Source organism: Myxine glutinosa, chromosome 11, assembly GCF_964187855.1.
Source record: "Myxine glutinosa chromosome 11, kmMyxGlut1.1, whole genome shotgun sequence".
In the NCBI taxonomy this organism is placed as follows: Eukaryota; Metazoa; Chordata; class Myxini; order Myxiniformes; family Myxinidae; genus Myxine; species Myxine glutinosa.
In genome coordinates this window covers 88,379,897-88,399,801 of record NC_136271.1, presented here as the reverse complement: position 1 = coordinate 88,399,801, position 19,905 = coordinate 88,379,897, and the positions used below count along the sequence as shown (strand labels likewise).

The following is a 19,905-nucleotide window of genomic DNA, read 5'->3' as shown; positions in this document are numbered from 1 at the left end:
TAACCCTAACCCTAACCCTAACAACCCTAACCCTAACCCTAACCCTAACCCTAACCCTAACCCTAACCCTAAAAATGTCTTTTTGAGATAGATTTTCCACTTGTTTCCATCAGCCCTACTTTCATTTTCTCACTTTCCATTTTGTCGATTGCAGTTTCTCCACAAGTTGGTATTCTACTTGTATCGAAAATAAAGTACAGACTCGTATATTTACAATGTTTATATGCACTTCTTGTTTGGTAAATATTTTGAGACTTGCATGTATTGCTAGTACTATTTGAAGAAGTCATATTCGCACCACATTGATTACATTGATTTTTTGTGACTTCACAGGTATTAAGGTATGATCACGATTCGATCTGCTGCGTTTGAGTGTCTCCAGCAATCCATATGAATTGCGCATTGCTCTTCGTTATCCAATCGGCTAATCTCTCATACGATGCTGCGTATGCAGGCGTATCCCGTCAGGTTGGTGAAATTTTCTTCGTGGCTCGACCGCACTCGATGGGCACGGAACGCCTGGGCCATGGCTGCCATTATTGCTCTTCTGACCTCTGATCTCATTGACATTGTAAGTGCGTTGCTGGATTTCCACTTTATAACAACCGAATGGGTAAATGCTCATTTGAATTAGAATCAAAAAGGAAGTGATGATGACTTGTGTTTGTTGGAATGGTGGAGGAGGGCGGGTGGTGGTCGTGGTGAACGTTGGTGTAAGTGATGGGCATATGATGTATCTGGTTTTATTTCATTTAGGCACGATGAATTGCAAATTTCGCATCTTTTTGAGTTGGTTTCTTCGATTAGTATTAATGTAGAAACTAAAAGACAGTCTCTGTAATATTATACAAGATTTATAGGCCAAATGAGCAAATCCTGTCTCTTCGTTTTCCTTCTCTGTCTCTTCTGTTGTCTGTCTCCTTCTCTCTTCTCTTATTCTTTTTTTTAACCTCTGCCAGCAAAGGTGGATGGACGTTGTTTTCACCCCTGTTTGTTACTTGCCGGAATAGATTCCGGTAAGTATGTTGGTTGCTTTGTCTGTCTGTCTGTCTGTCTGTTTATCTGTCTGTTTGTGCGCAGTACTACGTCTACATCGTTACACATAGCATCGCCATACTTTACACACGTATTTGCCTTGCCCTGGAATAGAATGTGCCCAATTTTTAACTCTCTAGGCCCAAGGTCAAGCTCAAGGTCACCCAAAACGTGAAAATCAGGGGGTCGAGTTTTCATTGAAAATATATTTCAAACCACTATAACTCTAAAAGTACAAGAGATATGCATACACTTACTGTTACTGACATATAGGAAGTCACATACGACATTTCATTTGGCACCATGACCTTTGACCTTAAGTGACCTTCAAAGGTCAAACTAAAGGTCAAAAATTGTTTTTTCTACTAATAATTCCGTCGAGCATTATCCGATTCCCTTCTAACCAACACCAAAATGTTCATTATTCAATTCCCGAAAAATAACATGTGGCATAAAATGGTCAAAAATGCTTCGTTTTAATTATTTTTTGGGGTCAAAGGTCAGGGCGCCAAGTTTTCATTGAAAATATATTTCAAACCACTATAACTCTAAAAGTACAAGAGATATGCATACACTTACTGTTACTGACATATAGGAAGTCACATACGACATTTCATTTGGCACCATGACCTTTGACCTTGAGTGACCTTCAAAGGTCAAACTAAAGGTCAAAAATTGTTTTTTCTACTAATAACTCCGTCGAGCATTATCCGATTCCCTTCTAACCAACACCAAAATGTTCATTATTCAATTCCCGAAAAATAACATGTGGCATAAAATGGTCAAAAATGCTTCGTTTTAATTATTTTTTGGGGTCAAAGGTCAGGGCGCCAAGTTTTCATTGAAAATATATTTCAAACCACTATAACTCTGAAAGTACAAGAGATATGCATACACTTACTCAGTTACCTTCCTTTGCTTAACGTATTGTAACGATTTTGAGAAGTGTAACGGGTTTTGAGAAGTGTAACGGGTTTTGAGGAGTGTAACAATTTTGGAGGAAGGGTAACGGATGTGAAGAGTATGGTTTTGGTATGGTAACATCCTGGTAATGTAAATAATGGTCGCAGCCGTCCTCCTAATTAATTTCATAGAACATACACGCAGGTCACGATATATCTTTTAAATAGTGTATTTCCTTATTCCATGTAGGCTAAGTATGTGTTTTCCACTAGATTGACTTTGCATTGTATCAAACAAAATAAGCGTAGGCCCTTCCAATTTCCCCAAAACCTCCCTTCCAATTGCCTTCCGCATTTTGGCTGGTTTTCTTCAAACCACCATTGGCCACGAGGTAAGGTTGGGGAAGAAAGGCGTGTCTCCACCTCGTCATAAGAAGCAAGGAGTGAACCAGCCCTAACAGCCAATCAACACCGCGGTGAGTGACCCGGTAGGCGCGCCCTCGGAGTCGGCGGCTTGATTTCGCTGGAGGTGATAAAAGCGACTGCAGGGGACTGCTTTAAGAGATGAGAGATGACTGGAGAGGAGCAACGAGGCTGCACCAAAGAGAGGCCTTGAGAGATACGCTGGGGGATGACCTGGAAGAGGAGCGCAATCCACCGCAAGCCCTACCTACCTACCTGCCTGCCTGCAATACCCCCCTGTCGTTGGAGAGACGCGCTGAACGGAGGGAGACGGCTCCACCCCAGGAAGAGGAGCAGGTGTGCCGAGCCAGCGCGTGACGGCCGCGGATACGCGACGGAGGTTTTCCCGCCAAAACCGCGAGGGGTGCTGCGGCCTCCGACTTTGCCTTCCTCTCAAGCAATCAACCTCGAGCCATTACCTGCCTGCAATATCCACCGTGTGAGTGTGAACGTCCTGTCCTACTCGTTTGTCTTGGGGATTAAGTAAATGAAATAGAATAAGTTAACAATGCACTGTGTGACTGCTCTTTTCCATCTATTGCTGTAAATAATATTGGTCGCTCTAAAATATTGCTTGTGTGTGTATAATAAATATGTTCTTCCTCCAAACTCTGTCTTTCTTCTCTCTTCCTCTCTTTCGGTCGTTTTAGAGGTTTCCCAATTGAATATCTGTAGCGCGATTAGTCAACGTTCGGTTGGAATCGGGTTCTAATCGGGGAGTAACTGTTCGGACGCGGTTAAATACACCACCGCTCGGTAAAATAACATCCAAAAAACCGTGTCCGTAACAATTGGTGTCGAGGAGTCGGATTCGGACCCGGGACTAAATTTGTTAGGCCCAAATTTAAAAAAAAAAAAATCTTGGTCAAAATTACGAGCTGCCAAAATTGTGTTGTTTTATAAAACCCGAATTTTGAGATCGCGCCATGGACAATCAAGGCGATCGGATGTCGGTGGGGGAGATAGACGGGTTAGGGGTAACCCAGGAACCAGGGGAAATGTATGTGGAAGAAAGGGAGGAGGAGAGCAATGAGGAGGCGGTTGAGGGAGTAGCAGGCGTGCAAAATGGCGTCCTCGCGCACGTGGGTGTAGCGGCACCAAATTTTGCCACGCCCGCGACAGTAGCAGCGCCGCCGTTGGATTCGGACCTTTTGTTGCTACAAATCGGTGCCCTTATGGACAAAATGAGGGACGAAGCAAGGGCTGATAGTGCGAAAATGGAAAGCAGAATGATGGGGGTAATGAGGGACGAAGCGAGGGGTACCGTTAAGGAGTTAGACAAGAAATTTGAGGGATTAGACAATGGGATAGAAGGGGTGAAAAATGGGTTAATGGGGTTAGAAAATAGGATGGAGGACAAATTGCGGGAAATGGGGGAACAATCCGCCCGGGAAATCGAACAGATGGGGAACCAGATGGAGGAAATACGAAGAGGGATGAGTGAGGAGGTCTCGGGGCTACGCGAGGAGGTAAAGCGAGGCGAAAAGCGTATCGAGAAAGAGGTGAGAAATAATACGGTAAAGTTACAAGGGGGAATAGAAGATCTGACGGAGGAGGTGGAGCAGCTGACAGAGGGACAAACTAAGTTAGTGGAGCAGGTTCAAAAGAACACGGCGGTACTAGGAGGGTTAAAGGCGACACAAAAAGAAATTAAAAACGAATTAATAGCGACGCAGAGGCAATGTCAGATGGTACGGGAGGAACTGACAATGAGGGTGGAAGAGGTGACAGAAGCAATGGAGACGAAGGACCGGGAGGTAAGGACGCACGTAGAAACGGTCACGGTAGCCTTAGAGGACGAACTTGAGGAGACGCACCGAGAAATGAAAGAGGTAAAGGAAAAATTAGAGGAGGTGGAAGAAGGGGTGAGTGAAATTAAGAAGGGACGGACAGAAACTAAGAGAGAAATCCGGGAGGAGGTGATGGAATGTGTACAAGGTCTGTGTTCAAATCATGATGTGATGCTCACTAACCAAATAAAAAGTTTGCCGGTGGCAAAGGAGGTGCGACGAGGTACGGAGGTGAGTGGCAATGTACATGATGTGAGGGGAGATTCAGTCGGCTTGGGGATTGGTTTGGATCCGGGTGTTCGTGAAAGGCCGTTGGTGAGGTGTGTGACAGGACCGGTGTGCGAAAAAAGAGGTGTGCGAGAATGTCCGACCATGGGGTGTGTGAGGAAAAAGTGCACGCCGAGGAGTGAGTGTACCGTCAAGAGTGAGTTGGTCGAAGCGCGTGTGCGAGGGAGCACAGGGAAGCGCGGTGTGGTGAGTGTTACGGAGGAAGTAACGAAAAAGTGTGCGCGGGAGGACGCGCGAGAAAGGTGTGTAACGGACGGGTGCATGGGGAAAGCGCATGCTGTCAAGAGTAAGGGAGAATGCATGCCTGTGGTGAGTGTTACGGAGGAAGTAACGAAGAAGTGTGCGCGGGAGGATGCGCGAGAAAGGTGTGTAACGGACGGGTGCATGGGGAAAGCGCATGCTGTCAAGAGTAAGGGTGAGTGCGCGACTGAGAGTGGAGGTGAGAGTAGTGAGAGTGAAACGGAGCGTGAGCTGGTTGTGATAGGTGAGCGAGGATGTACACCTGGGATGGAAGGATGCACACCTGGAATGGTAGAGCGTGAGTGGGAATGCACGCTGGAATTGGTAGTGAGACACGTGGTTGGGTGTGCGGGTGAGAGCACACCTGTGATTGTCACAAAGGAGGTGACCGAGGAGGGGGCGCGAAGCGGTGTATTGGTGAGGTGTGCGAGCAACGAATGTGTGCCAAAGTGTTCGGTGGTCAGGTGTGTGACCAAGTCGGTGAGCGGAGTGAGTGTACCGAGGTGTGAAAGAAAAGGTACGAGGAGAATGGGAACGGCTGCATGTATGAGCAAGAAAGAGGTAGCGTATGCATGTAAGCCTGCAGGTGAAGCGTCGACGGTAACCGGGTTAAAGGTTAGGTCGACTTTTAGCCGGATCGGGCCCTCGGTGCGTGCCGGGCTTCGCGTGCCGCGAGAACCAGCGGAGATCCGAGCCACGGCGGGTTCGAAAGGACCGCCGTGCGCGATCCACGCTGGGCCTCGCGTGGAGCGGCCGCGTCCGGGCTCCACAAGGCGGAGCGGGCAGCTCGATAGGAAGGGTCGTCATGGCGACCACTTTCTATTGAGACGTGCCGGCAGGTCGAGATCGGGACATTGGATGGCTCCACGCCGAAGTGGTGCATGGGATCTCGGCCCGGGTAAGCCTCCGTCCCTGCCCCGAATGCGGGACGTATCCAGCCGCTGGCAAAAAACGACCCGCGTTCATTGCTCGGCTGTACGAAGCCGGGCTGTAGATGTGAATTGGCGCACCGAGAGGATGTAATAAGTAGACGGGTGATGGTGATAGTGATAGTGATTTGAAACGAAATTTAGAAAAGTGAATAGAATTGGCAGTAAATGGAAAATTTTTGAATTGTTGGATTTGGACGAGCGAAATTGGTAGTGAGAGACCCCCGATGTGGTGGGATGGCAAATCCACCATCCCTCACAGGTGGGGGCAAATGCGCTATAGATTATGGGGTTTATGGCAGTGAAAACGAGCCAGGGAGGGCTTGGATAATGATAGGGATCTAGCGAAGATGACCTTAGGTAACGATAAGGTTAGTTAGTGACTGATACCTGTAGTGGGGACGCAGGTAGATTAGTATGGATGATAATGACGTGGGAGCGCAATAGTTTAAAGGGACGACTGGGAAGCGCAAGTTTCAGAGGGGAGTAGTTAGCTGAGATGATGCCGTGTGTGTGAGGATTGAACAGGTGGAAGAATGGAACAGGTGTGATTGCACAGGTGTGCAACTGAACAGGTGTGTGGAGCAGTGTATGAGGGAGTAGTGGTGATTGCGTGTTGTGTTGACCAAATGGTCCAGGAAGAAAGGAGGGTGCAGGTGGCACCAGGTGAGATTGCACAGGTGTGCAACGACAGGTGAATGGAGGACAGGTGTATGGAATAAATGGTATGGAGTAGTGAAATGGATGGTCGTGGAGTGAGAATGGTGGAAATTGTGGAGTGGAGTGGATGGTGCGAAGGTGTGAATGGGGGAAGAGTGGACCCCCATCACGGATACCCGGGGCGGGTAGTGTAAGTGTTAGGTAGAGGGTACAGGTAAATTGTGGTTGGATATTGGCATCTGTGGTGCGGGTGACAGAATGGTATGTGGATGGGTGCGTTGGTGTTGTGGAAATGGCTGGGCGTGTAGCCTGTTAGTGTGTGTAGTTGGTTTGGGCACTCCACCACTGTGAGGATGTCGGCCAGGTGAGGCCGCAGGTGGGCTCTGGGAGCCGGTAGTAGTTGTTGTGGATGGGGCCCGAGGATCCGGAGGACGGACCCGGGTAGCCCAGTGCCAGAGGGCACCATGGGGTGACAGAGCCAGGAGAGGGGCTGTCCCCAGGTAGTTAGGTTAGGGTGAGGAGCTAGGTAAGCTCGGGTGGCAACTACAGTGGTGGAGGTGTGCAGGTGGGTAGACCTGTTGGGAGAGCTACACGTCGCAGCCCAGAAATTGTGCGAGGGCACAGGGAGATGAATCGGGGGAGTGAGACCCCAAATTGAAAAGCACCACAGTTTGGCCAATGGGAATTGGTTTTTAGAACCCATAGTGTAAGAGGGCCAATGGTTTGGCCGGAGAAAGACCCCGGGTAGTGTAAAGTGTGTTAAAGGCATTTAGAAAGTAGTTAGGATGAAGTCTCCTCGCACCATCTGCATCCACTCACCTGAGGTGACAGGTACTCCACACCATGCCATGTTTTGATTATTTTTTATGATGCAAATGTTTGGATTGTGAGACGCATCATGACGTGGGTGTGACATTGTGCTTTGATGTTCCATCTCTGCCTCCTTATGAGGATTGATGATGAATTTGATGATGGCAAATTTTGAAGTAGAGGGATTGTGGTGACGAATTTGGTATAAGGGAAATATGGGGAAGACGTGACAGTAGTGACGAATTTGTAAATGGGTAGATTTTGTAAATATGGGGTAAGAGCAAGGGTAGTGTAGGTGACAGGGGGGTGACGTACGGTAGGGACGAGCTTTCTCACTTCGCCCTCCGTACGCATTTCACCTTGCATTGCCTTGTTTGACGTGTACCCTTGTGACCTTACCCCTCGCTCAATTGTCTTTCTTTTGTCTCCCACATGACCTGTGCGCCATTGGGTGCCGAGGGGAGCGTGCGTGAGGTGGCCATTGTGCGCCCGAGATTCCCAGAACCAGCACGCATTGCGTTGATGTACCACTTTATGGACCGCTGTTCGGCGGCCAAGTACCACTTGATGGACCCCAGGTTCTGGGGCAGGGCACCTCTGTTGGAAACCGGCCATAGTGGCCAGGGAATCTTGCTTGCGGACCTCGGTAAGGTGGCACCTATGCCAAACAGGTGGACCACCCTTAGTTGGCCCCTGAGGCCCTAAATAAAAATGGACACAAGTTGTGTTTTTTTTAGTATGTCCAAATAGGCCGCATGAAGCCAGAAGACGTCGGGAAGAACATCGGCCCAGCAGAGAAGGAGAAGACCACCACCAGTTGTTTTGTTGTGTTTATTATGAACCATGGTAACCGCACCGGATGGTGTTTTTGGGTGCTTTGTGGTGTTTGGGTGCTTTTGGGTGCTTTGGTGGTATTGGTACTGGTGCATCGATGCAATGCGTGCTGTCTCCTCCCTCCCAACAGGAATTTCTTTCTCTTGTTCCCTAAAAAGAAAAGAAAAAAAAACACACAGGTCCTGGGTTGCGTTGTAAATAAGAAATCACGTCATTGTAAAAAATGCTCCCCACCGTAAATGTATAGTTTCAGAATAATTCCGTAATTCGGTTAGCTGTGGGCTTGAGTCTGTTAGACAGGATGCAATGCAATAGGGGGACATACTTATTTGTGTTTTAAAATTGTCACACTCAGGGTCAGGTTAATTGTAGAGGGAATTACACCTACATGTCACACTCAGTTAAGTCTAGTAGGCCCGAGGACGTGCCTGAAGAAAGGAGGGTGCAGTGTAACGATTTTGAGAAGTGTAACGGGTTTTGGGAAGTGTAACGGGTTTTGAGGAGTGTAACAATTTTGGAGGAAGGGTAACGGATGTGAAGAGTATGGTTTTGGTATGGTAACATCCTGGTAATGTAAATAATGGTCGCAGCCGTCCTCCTAATTAATTTCATAGAACATACACGCAGGTCACGATATATCTTTTAAATAGTGTATTTCCTTATTCCATGTAGGCTAAGTATGTGTTTTCCACTAGATTGACTTTGCATTGTATCAAACAAAATAAGCGTAGGCCCTTCCAATTTCCCCAAAACCTCCCTTCCATTTGCCTTCCGCATTTTGGTCGGTTTTTCTCTTCAACCACCATTGGCCACGAGGTAAGGTTGGAGAAGAAAGGCGTGGCTCCACCTCGTCAGAAGAGGGCAGGAGTGAACCGGCCCTAACAGCCAATCAACACCGCGGTGAGTGACCCGGTAGGTGTGCCCTCGGAGCCGGCGGCTTAATTCCGCCGGAGGTGATAAAAAGGAATGTAAGGAACTGCTTGACAGAGAGGCCTTGAGAGATACGCTGGGGGATGACCTGGAAGAGGAGCGCAATCCACCGCAAGCCCTACCTACCTACCTACCTACCTGCCTGCCTGCAATACCCCCCTGTCGTTGGAGAGACGCGCTGAACGGAGGGAGACGGCTCCACCCCAGGAAGAGGAGCAGGTGTGCCGAGCCAGCGCGTGACGGCCGCGGATACGCGACGGAGGTTTTCCCGCCAAAACCGCGAGGGGTGCTGCGGCCTCCGACCTCGCCTTCCTCTCAAGCAATCAACCTCGAGCCATTACCTGCCTGCAATATCCACCGTGTGAGTGTGAACGTCCTGTCCTGCTCGTTGTCTTGGGGCTAAGTAAAAACGAATAGTGTAAGTTAAGGATTCGCTGTGTCACTGTTTCTTCCATCCTTTGCTTGTGTGTGTATAATAAATCTGTTCTTCCTCCGTATTCTTCTTCTTCTTTTTCATTCTCTTGCGATCGCTTTAGAGATTTCCCGATTGAATATCCGTGGGGCGATCTGGTCAACGTCGGGTGAAATCGGGTTTTAATCGGGGAGTAACTGTTCGGACGCGGTTAAATACACCACCGCTCGGTCAATATAACATCTAAAAGCCGCGTCTGTAACAGTATATACATGTATAAATTTCCCGCCATTTTGATCCAAAATGGCCGATAAAAAAAAGTACATTCCGGCAAGTCCTCAGTGTCTGACCGATTTTTCATTTGTCTGTCTGTCTGACTATGAGCAGTATATCTCAAAGTTATGGATGAATTTGGACGAAATTTGGTGCACAGGTTGGGTGTGTGAAAAAGACAAATTTATTCGATTTTGGTGAAGATCCAGATACGGATCTGGAGACTATAATTTTAAAGTGATTCTTCACCATTGAGTGATAGGGCCAAAATCGATATACAGCAAGATATCTCAAAAAGTTACGGATGGATTCAGACGAAACGTGGTGGACAGGTTGGGTGTGCGACAAGGAAGAATTGAATCGATTTTGGATAAGCTCCAGATGCAGATCGGGCCTATCAGTGGGATACGTAAACTATTCAGCCTGGTGGAGGTATGCGCTCTATTTCTGTTCTGTCATGTATCTCTTCTCTGTCTCTTGCCGTCTCTTCTTTTTCTTCTCCGTCTTCCCTTTCAAGTGTGTAGATGTGATTAAAAGCTGGTGTCATAGCACCGTGAGAGAAGTGCTTTAGTAAAAATGTCAAACATGCTGCTGAGTTATTTTCTTATTTTCGACATGAAATGTTCAATTGATCACAGATCGAGGTACGTCTCCTTTTTGTGCCCTCAGCTGAGCTGCCATGCAGGTGACAGCTCGACTTCATTGATCACAGAGCCCACAGATTGCATGAAGTATCCAAAATATTACTCCTTCTTGGCAGTCCTCGCTCTAATGGCCATCAGTATGTTAGTGCAGGTGAGCCACAAGGTGAAGATCACCCTCATGCTCACTATCACTATCGTCTGGAGCATGATCAACATCTTTGTCTGGTCGAACCTCTACAAGCGCTATGATGAGATTCGCTATAAGAAATCGAGGTAAGCCTTTAATCTAATCTCAATGTGTTCGATTTTACTTTGAAGCAGCAACAGATTACATGAGTTGCACATATATCACCTGCAAGAGAAAGAGATGTTGGTGTACTGTTTTTGAATTGCAAGGATATTTGTAGATAGTGGAGATATGAATGCAGGGAATGGGATTTGAAGTTGGGATCGAAGAATCTATGATCAAAGAAGCTGAGCTAAGTTCTCAGATGGGAATACCAAACATGCCAAACAATGTCATTTGGTGTGGATTTGGATTTTTGTTGAAAGTTTGTCAGTAGTTAAAATTTTGGTATTTTCTGCTGGCCATGGCATATATATATATATATATATGTATATATATGTATGATTCACGTTGATGTGTTTTCAGCCTCACTGTGATTCCCACAAAGTACGACATGTCGGGGACCATTCTGGTGATGATGCTCAGCCTGTACTACTTCAGCAGAAATGTATGTTGATCAGATTATAAGTCATTGGTTATTTCAGTGTCTTTGATATTCACTGATCATGTAACATGACCCTTAATAGAATTTTTTTTTTTTTTTTTTTGTATACAAGATCGAGGCTCGTGAAAGAGCTAACATTAATCACACAAAAAAAATCAAACAGACACATAAAACATATAAGGGGAGCGGTAGACAAAATGGGGAGAGAGAGGGAGGCACACACACAGCATTTGAGAGCAGGGACATCGGGAGATCTGTGGGCGGAGGAGTTGTGCGAAGGGGGGGGGGGGGGGGGAGGTGGGAGAAGTATAAAACACATAGACACTGCAAGGACTTCCAGGAAAGAAGTTGGTATTTCAAAAAAAGTGGATCTGGGGTGAATTAGCGGGGGTAGAAAAGATCAAGGTTTTGGATGGGGGAAGACAAGAGATGGTGAGGAACAGCTGTTCTGAAGACCTGGAGGGAGGAGTGGGATTGAAGAGAGTGAGGGAGTTTGTTCCAGATGCGGGAGAAAAGAGGAATGAAAGAGTGAAGGTGAATAGAGAGTCTTGATTTTGGCAGTTTAACCATAAGAGGGTTGCTGGCAGATCTTGTGTGACCTGTAGGAATATTTGGGGGACAGAGCACAGAGAGAGAGCTGGGGGAGCAAGGCCGGAAAGGAGTCGGTGGAAGACAGAAAGACCACACCGACCTGCCTGCGGTGAGTGTGTGAAAGGCCCTCGGAGTTGGCTTCATCGCAGGAGATTCCAATGATTTTGAAAGCTTTGGTCTCAACAGCGTGAAGCCAAGCTAGGTAGGAGGCAGGGGCACCGGCCCAGAGGGGAGAACAGTATTCCATTGAGCTGCGGATGAAAGCCTTGCATGTCGTGAGGAGCTCAGGTGTGCCAAGAAAGGACTTCGCACAAAGGAGGATGCCCAGTCGGCGACTGGCTTTGGAGGCCAGCTTGGAAATGTGGTTTTCCCAGGAAAGATCATGGCAGATAGTGAGACGCAAAAGCTTGAGTTGCAGAACTTCTTGGAGAAGATTGTTGAGAAAGTAGATGGGAGGGTTGTCCAGTCGGTCTTTTTGGAGAGACATAGTAAGAGTGTGAGATTTGTCAGGATTGAAAGGCATGTTCCACTTGTTTGACCAGTCTGTGATTTTGTCCATGTCTGCAGAGAGTGAGGAGGCCGCAGACTGCTGATCTGCGGGATGAGGAATGGAGCGGCAGAGAGTGGAGTCATCAGCAAAGTGATAGAGAGGATTTTCCAGAGAGTCGGAGAGATCATTGATGAAGACCAGAAAAAGCACGGGGCCCAGAACACTGCCTTGGGGAACTCCAGCCTGAACAGGAAGGGGAGATGAGAGAAATGCATTCAGGGCCACCCGTTGACTACGACCAGAGAGGAAGTCCTTAAGCCATGCGTGGAGATTTCCATGGATACCATAGGAGGAGAGTTTGGTGAGCAGAGCTGGGTGCCAGACGGTATCGAAGGCAAGTGATATGTCAAGGGAGACAGCTCTGATTTCAGAGACATGAGACATGGGTCATGAATGTAGAGCAGCAACGAAGGCTGGAAAGGGTGGAAATGCGAATGGTTCGGTGGATGTGCGGAGTGTCGCTGAGAGAGAGGAAGACAAATGATGAATTGCGAAAGATGATGGGAATAGAGCCTGTGATTGATGCTGTGAAGAGGAACAGGTTGAGATGGTTTGGTCATGTGTTGAGGAAGGATGAAAGTGACTGGTTGAGAAGAGTGATGGAAATGAATGTAGAAGGAAGTAGAGGACGGGGAAGACCGAGAAAGACTTGGCTAAAGACGGTGGAAGAAGACATGCGGGCAAGGGGGTTAACAAGGAGAGATGCAGAAAATAGGAAAATGGAGAAGATTGTCATGGGGACAGCAAGGCTAACCCCCGCTCTTGCAGGGAAATGGCCTTAAAATGCATGTTTTTTTTTTTTTGTAGACAGCTCTGATTTCCTGTTTGGCATTGAGGACCTCCATCCATTGTTGAGACAGCAGAAGCAGCATGTCCAGAGTAGAATGACCTAGTCTGAATCCAAATTGATGATCAGAGATGAAGCCATTAGAGAAGAGGAAGGATTTGATATCCGAAGCGATGATGGATTCCATGACTTTGCTGATAATTGGGAGAAAGCTTATTGGTCTGTAGTTGCAAGTATCAGTTTTTGCACATTTTTTGTGTAAAGCGGTAATGTTTGCTGATTTCCAAGATGCTGGCAGATGACCTTGAGCAAAAGAGAGGGTGAAGAGAACAGAGAGAGGGTGAGATAGAGCGGCAGAGCAGCATTTTAGGACCCGTGGGCTGATGCCGTCTGGTCCAGTTGCAGAATGAGAGTCGAGGTTTGACAAAAACTTGTCCACCTTGTCAGGAGAGAAGGACACAGAGTCCAGGAGCAGTTGGGTTCGACTGGATAAGGTGGGGACAGAGAGAGATGTGTTTGGGACACAAGATTTTGAGGCAAACACAGAGTTGAGGCATTCGGCTTTGTCACCTGTTTTATTTTCCACTTTGCAATGGACTTTAAACTATTCTCAAAAACTGTTCATTTTATTTAAGTGTATTGAACCTCATTGGGAGGTGCTTCCTGCATGGTTCATGTATTGCAGTGTGTGTGTGTGTGTGTGTGTGTGTGTGTGTGTGTGTGTGTGTGTGTGTGTGTGTGTGTGTGTGTGTGTGTGTGTGTGTGTGTGTATTAATACAGTGGCCAGAGGTTCAAAATCCCGCTCATGAACACCAAAAATTGTTACGGCTCGGGGTTCCAAATTTAGACGGCCGAGGAACCGTTGGTACCCGCCGGGCCAATGCTAATTTTGTTACGGCCAATTGTTAACCTGGGTGCGAGCAATGTCGAAACAATGGAAGAAAAGACCTTCACAGACAGAGAGAAAGGAAACCTTTAACAATTTGATTTTTTAAATAAATATTTACAGTGAAACTTATCGATAGGAAAGAAAAAGGGACAAGAAGCAGAAACGTAGCTTATTCTACGCATTATGACGATTACAAATAAACACAACAAGGGCGCCGATCACACATTCACGGGGGAGGAGAGGGGAAAACGAACGTTGGAAACCTGTTTGCACAAAGGCCATGATGTTCCAGATGTCTCTCCTCGCGACAGCCTTTGTCTCGACCCCACCAAATAACACCAGGCCAGCAAACGGCAGTACCCAACACGAACGTAATGGCGATCCCAGTACGGACAGGCAGGTGAAGGTCGATCGTCTGCATGGACTTCAGCAGGTGAGGTAGATCGTCAACACGGACTTGGGTAGGTGAGGTCGATCGTCAGCACGGACTTGGACAGGTGAGGTCGATCGTCAGCACGGACTTGGACAGGTGAGGTAGATCGTCAACACAGACTTGGGTAGGTGAGGTCGATCGTCAGCACGGACTTGGACAGGTGAGGTCGATCGTCAGCACGGACTTGGACAGGTGAGGTTGATTGTCAGCACAGACTTGGGCAGGTGAGGTCGATCGTCAGCACGGACTTCGGCAGGTGAGTTCGTGCACACATGCACCGAGAGGGAGTCCGTCAGCCAGCAGAGGTCAATCACGTGCAGAGGCTGAGTGAACCGGGCAGAGAGAGAGAGAGAATAATGCACAGAGGCCTGTGAGAGAGTTCGGCCAAGAGCAGATGCACATGTGCTGAATCAACCCGGCAAAAAGAGTCATGCAGGCATGTGCTAGGTCAACAATGTCCAAAAACTAAGAGAGCGTATCATGCACACGTGCAGAGGGGGCAGAGAGAGAGAATGAACACGTGTACAATGGCCTTTTGTCCACCCTCGTCGAGAGTAGGGGGGGGGGGGGGGTAAGGGTGGGTGAATGTTCGAGGTTGACCTGGTTCCCGATTGGTGGAGCCCGTTACTCGCCCCTCAAGCGCCCCTGAAGTTCCTCAGGCCCTGATTGGTGGAGTTGAATGGTGTGTCTTTGAGCCTGTGTCCTGTCCTTCAAGACTTTGAATCAACAACTATGGATGCAATCTTGGTGTATCTGCCTGGTTTATTATCCCTTATGAGTGGGGGGCCTGTCTTTCCCTTTCCCAACGCATGACATACGAACCCGAAATAAGGGGAAGGGGCTAAGATAATGGTTTGCTAGCTTTGAAATAACTATTCTAAGGGACCTGTATGGTGGTTGTCATTACTTTTTAGTGGTTTCTCAAAACCGCAACAACATATATATATGTGTGTGTGTGTGTGTGTGTGTGTGTAATAGTAAATGGCAGTATCCGTCCATCTGTCTCCTCCATTAATCCAAAACCATGAAACCTAGCGGCCCCAAACATTGCATGCATACACCTGAACCTCCCACAGATTGCAAGGATGAAAACTGGGTGTTTGGTTGTGTTATAACCCCCTTTTTGAAGATGATTAACGAGGTGCTCATAGGAAAAAAAACCCGAAAAGGCCTTACCAATATGGCAGACCACCATCTTGGTCAGCCCACTGCCACTCACTGGGTTCTTACGCCACCATTTTTTTCGGCCTAATCAAATGTGCCTTGCCTTGGAAACACAATTGATTATCATTACATAATTGAAGCATATCATCAAATTCTGGATTCAGATATGAGGATTGGATCCTGTAGACGAAAATAAATGTCCAAATCTGGAGTGAAATCTGACAAAATTTAACATATCTAGAGGTTTTTATAACGAAGTGTATATATTCATTTATTTAAGCAAGACTGTCATTCTCATTCTGGGGTTATTTTTTTTATATGACAATAATTTTATCTTTCTTCATACTTCCATGGGATAGGGTGTCATTCCACTGAATCTGTGATCTGTTTTTAAAATCCCTCGGCCATTTCAACCAGAAGCAATCAGCTTGCTAACGCTTGCCAAGCCAGCCGTTCCTCATCACCCATTTGAGTACTTGCTGGAGTGGTTGAGCCACTTAGCCAAGGGCTATACAAATGAAGTCAGAAATACCTGTGTACTTAATTAATTCGTCACAAGTCTAGGGAAGTTTGGGTGTGTTATAACACCCTTTTTGAATATGATTAACCATCACTTGGGTAACGCTATTCAGGCTGCTTTTGCAAGCCATGGCGTTACAGTAGACAGAGCTCCCTTTTTGTTTTTACGTACCCATTTTTTATTGACTAACATATTTGTGCGATATACTAACTCTCTCCTCCACTCTCCCCCTTCCCTCCCCCTCTTCTGCCCCCTTCCCTTTCTTCCCTCCCCCTCTCCTCCCCCCTTCCCTTTCCTTCTCCCCTCCCCTCCCTTCCCCCCTTCCCTCTATCCTCCCCCTCCCCTTCCATTCCCCCTCTCCCATCATCCTCTCCTTCCCCCCCTCTCCCTCCATCCTCTCCTCCCCCCCTCTCTTCATATTCCCTTCAGGAAGTGACTCATTGTTGCCCAGCAAAACCGGTACTTTTACTAGTATATATATATACGAGCAGAAGTACAAGGCATTGCCGGGCGGGGGAGGAGGAGGGGAGGGGGGAAGAGGAGGGGAGGGGAATGGGGGGGAGGGGGGAGGGGGAAGGGGGGGAGGAGGAGGGGAGGGGGAAGAGGAGGGGAGGGAACAGGGGGGGAGGGGGATGGGGGAAGGGGGGGAGGAGGGGGAGGGGAGGGTGTGGGGGGTGCCCGGGGGGAAGAAGGGCCCCTCCCCCCCTCCCCCCCTCCCCCCCTCCCCCTTTCCCCTCCCCCCTTCACCTCCCCCTCCCCCCTCCCCCCTCCCCTCCCTCCCACCCCCCCTTCACCTCCCCCTCCCCCTCCCCCCTCCCCCCTCCCCCCATTCCCCCTCTCCCCCCCTCCCCCCTCCCCACTCCACCCCTCGTTCCCCTCCCCCCACCCCCTCGTTCCCCTCCCCCCACCCCCTCGTTCCCCTCCCCCTCCTCTTCCCCCTCCCCTCCTCCTCCCCTTAACACCAGGGGGGTTGACTCAGCCTGTCATCCTACCGAGGTCGGCAAATTGAGTACCAGTTCACTGGTAATTCCCTGTGTGCCGCAAGAGGTGCCTAACAGGGTTGGCGGCACGAACCCGGAAGTAAGAACTCATTGTCGTCAAATAAATGTAGCATGTATGTTTCACTCTCTGTCACATGCTGTTGGTCCCATGTCAATCGGATGAAGTTGAAAAATTAACATTACGAAGTTTCTCTGGGACGTACTGATTCCGAATAATGAAGTTGAAAAATTAACGTTCCGAAATACGCTAATTATGCTATCAGAAGCGCTGGCGCTGCGAAGCGCTAGAGGGAGCGCTGCGCTCCCTCCCTTCGATTCCCTCGTGCTTCTGCGCTAATACACGCTAATTTTAAAACCCGAAGTTTTTTAAAATTTAAGGTGTGCTGAAGTTGCTGTGAGACGTACTGATTCCGAATATGCCTTTGGTTTTTCTCTGCGATGAGTAGTTCTCGAGTTAAAAGAGGACAAACAAACAAACATACTTTACTGCTTTATATATATATATATATATATATATATATATATATGTATATATATATATATATATATATATATATATATATATATATATATATATACTATATATATATATATATACATATATATATATATATATATATATATATATAATATAAAGCAGTAAAGTAAATATTATATATATATATATATATATATATATATATATATATATATATATATATATATATATATATATTATATATATATATATCTATCTATCTATCTATCTATATATCTATCTATCTATCTATCTATATATATAAAGCAGTAAAGTATGTTTGTTTGTTTGTCCTCTTATAACTCGAGAACTACTCATCGCAGAGAAAAACCAAAGGCATATTCGGAATCAGTACGTCTCAGAGCAACTACAGCACACCTTGAATTTTAAAAAACTTCGGGTTTTAAAATGAGCGTATTAGCGCAGAAGCGCTAGCAGAAGAGGGAGGGAATCGAAGGGAGGGAGCGCAGCGCTCCCTCTAGCGCTTCGCAGTGCCAGCGCTTCTATTAGCGTAATGGTGCACAGGCGGTTCTCACTCTTGCGCATGCGCAAATGCGCTGTTCCGATGCTTCATGTTCCTGCAAAGACTTTGGCGCATGCGCAAATGACGACACATGGGCCACTGTATGTTCGTTTATACGTACGCGCTTTGATGGGCGGGGCGTATGGCGTTCATGAAATGGTCGAATGCGGAAGTGCTTGAAACCGTTGCGAGCGATTCGCACGATCTCTTGTCATGGTCCACAAGATTATCACAGAGACGTGCAGCTTCCAGCATTTCGAGATATGATCGAGACCTAACTTTTGAGACCAGTCCCAGCCTTCTAGGCCCCGTGGTTGGTTCAGACGACCCCGACAAAGGACGTGTTGGATTTTATCGCAAGCCGATTCGAGCGCCGACGTGCCGGCGAACAAAACCAGTCATATCCTTTTAAACGCGTGGTTCGATCTTTACAAAATAAACTTTTTCTTGAAGGGCTGAACCGTGCGCTCACAACGATACCGAGTTTGACCCTGGGAGAGCCGTTTTGCACCGGCAAAGGCGCCTTGTTTTCCGTGATGACCATGTCGTGCTGCATAGATTACCATAAATTATAATATATTACCGGCGGCGCATTCCGTGACGTCACGGCTGCACTTAATTGCAATTATCTCTGGGATTCCTTGGCCGAATCGTACCAACTTCTATATATATAAAGCAGTAAAGTATGTTTGTTTGTTCTCTTATAACTCGAGAACTACTCATCGCAGAGAAAAACCAAAGGCATATTCGGAATCAGTACGTCTCAGAGCAACTACAGCACACCTTAAATTTTAAAAAACTTCGGGTTTTAAAATTAGCGTATTAGCGCAGAAGCGCTAGCAGAAGAGGGAGGGAATCGAAGGGAGGGAGCGCAGCGCTCCCTCTAGCGCTTCGCAGCGCCAGCGCTTCTGTTAGCGTAATTAGCGTATTTCGGAAACGTTAATTTTTCAACTTCATTATTCGGAATCAGTACGTCCCAGAGAAACTTCGTAATGTTAATTTTTCAACTTCATCCGATTGACATGGGACCAACGGCATGTGACAGAGAGTGAAACATACATGCTACATTTATTTGACGACAATGAGTTCCGACTTCCGGGTTCGTGCCGCCAACCCTGTTAGGCGCCTCTTGCGGCACACAGGGAATTACCAGTGAACTGGTACTCAATTTGCCGACCTCGGTAGGATGACAGGCTGAGTCAACCCCCCTGGTGTTAAGGGGAGGAGGAGGGGAGGGGGAAGAGGAGGGGAGGGGAACCGAGGAGGAGGGGGGGAGGGGGGAGGGGGAAGGGGGGAGGAGGGGGGGGAGGGGGAAGGGGGAGGGGGGAGGGACCCTGCTTCCCCCGGGCACCCCCACACCCTCCCCTCCCCCCTTCCCCTCCCCCCTTCCCCTCCTCCCCCCCTCCCCCCTTCCCCCTCCCCCCTCCCCCCTTCCCCCTCCCCCTCCCTCCCCCCTTCCCCCTCCCCCTCCCCCCTTCCCCCTCCCCCTCCCCCTGTTCCCTCCCTCCCCTGTTCCCTTCCCCTCCTCTTCCCCTCCCTCCTCCTCCTCCCCCCCTCCCCCTCCCCCTCCCCCCCGTTCCCCTCCCCCTCCTCTTCCCCTCCCCTCCTCTTCCCCCTCCCCTCCTCCTCCCCCGCCCGGGCAATGCCGGGTACTTCTGCTAGTATATATATACAGTGAAACCTTGACTTACGAGTGCACCAACTTACGAGTTTTCCGAGATACGAGCCGTCGCTCGGTGCGGTTAATTGCTTTGAGATGCGAGCCGAGATCTGAGTTACGAGCTTACGCCACCCGCCACCAAGTGGGTTCCGGTCACGTGGTTATCTTGCGTGCAAGCATCTCTGCCGTATATCGCTGCTGCTTTGTTTTCGCATTTTGGTTATTTTGGAGCTTACGCCACCCGCCACCAGGTGGGTTCCGGTCACGTGGTTATCTTGCCGTGCAAGCATCTCTGCCGTATATCGCTGCTGCTTTGTTTTCGCATTTTGG

The 19,905-nt window shown here is 48.0% G+C and overlaps 1 protein-coding gene across 1 annotated transcript in view; it reads left to right on the top strand.

The window, feature by feature from the left end:
* Positions 1-19,905, top strand: part of ADCY3 (adenylate cyclase 3) — a gene marked incomplete in the record, with an annotated part of 286,396 nt that overhangs the window by 240,105 nt on the left and 26,386 nt on the right. The window contains 3 exon segments of the mRNA XM_078786848.1: positions 455-571; positions 10,235-10,482; positions 10,862-10,943. Of these exon segments, the coding sequence (XP_078642974.1) occupies positions 455-571; positions 10,235-10,482; positions 10,862-10,943 (447 nt within the window).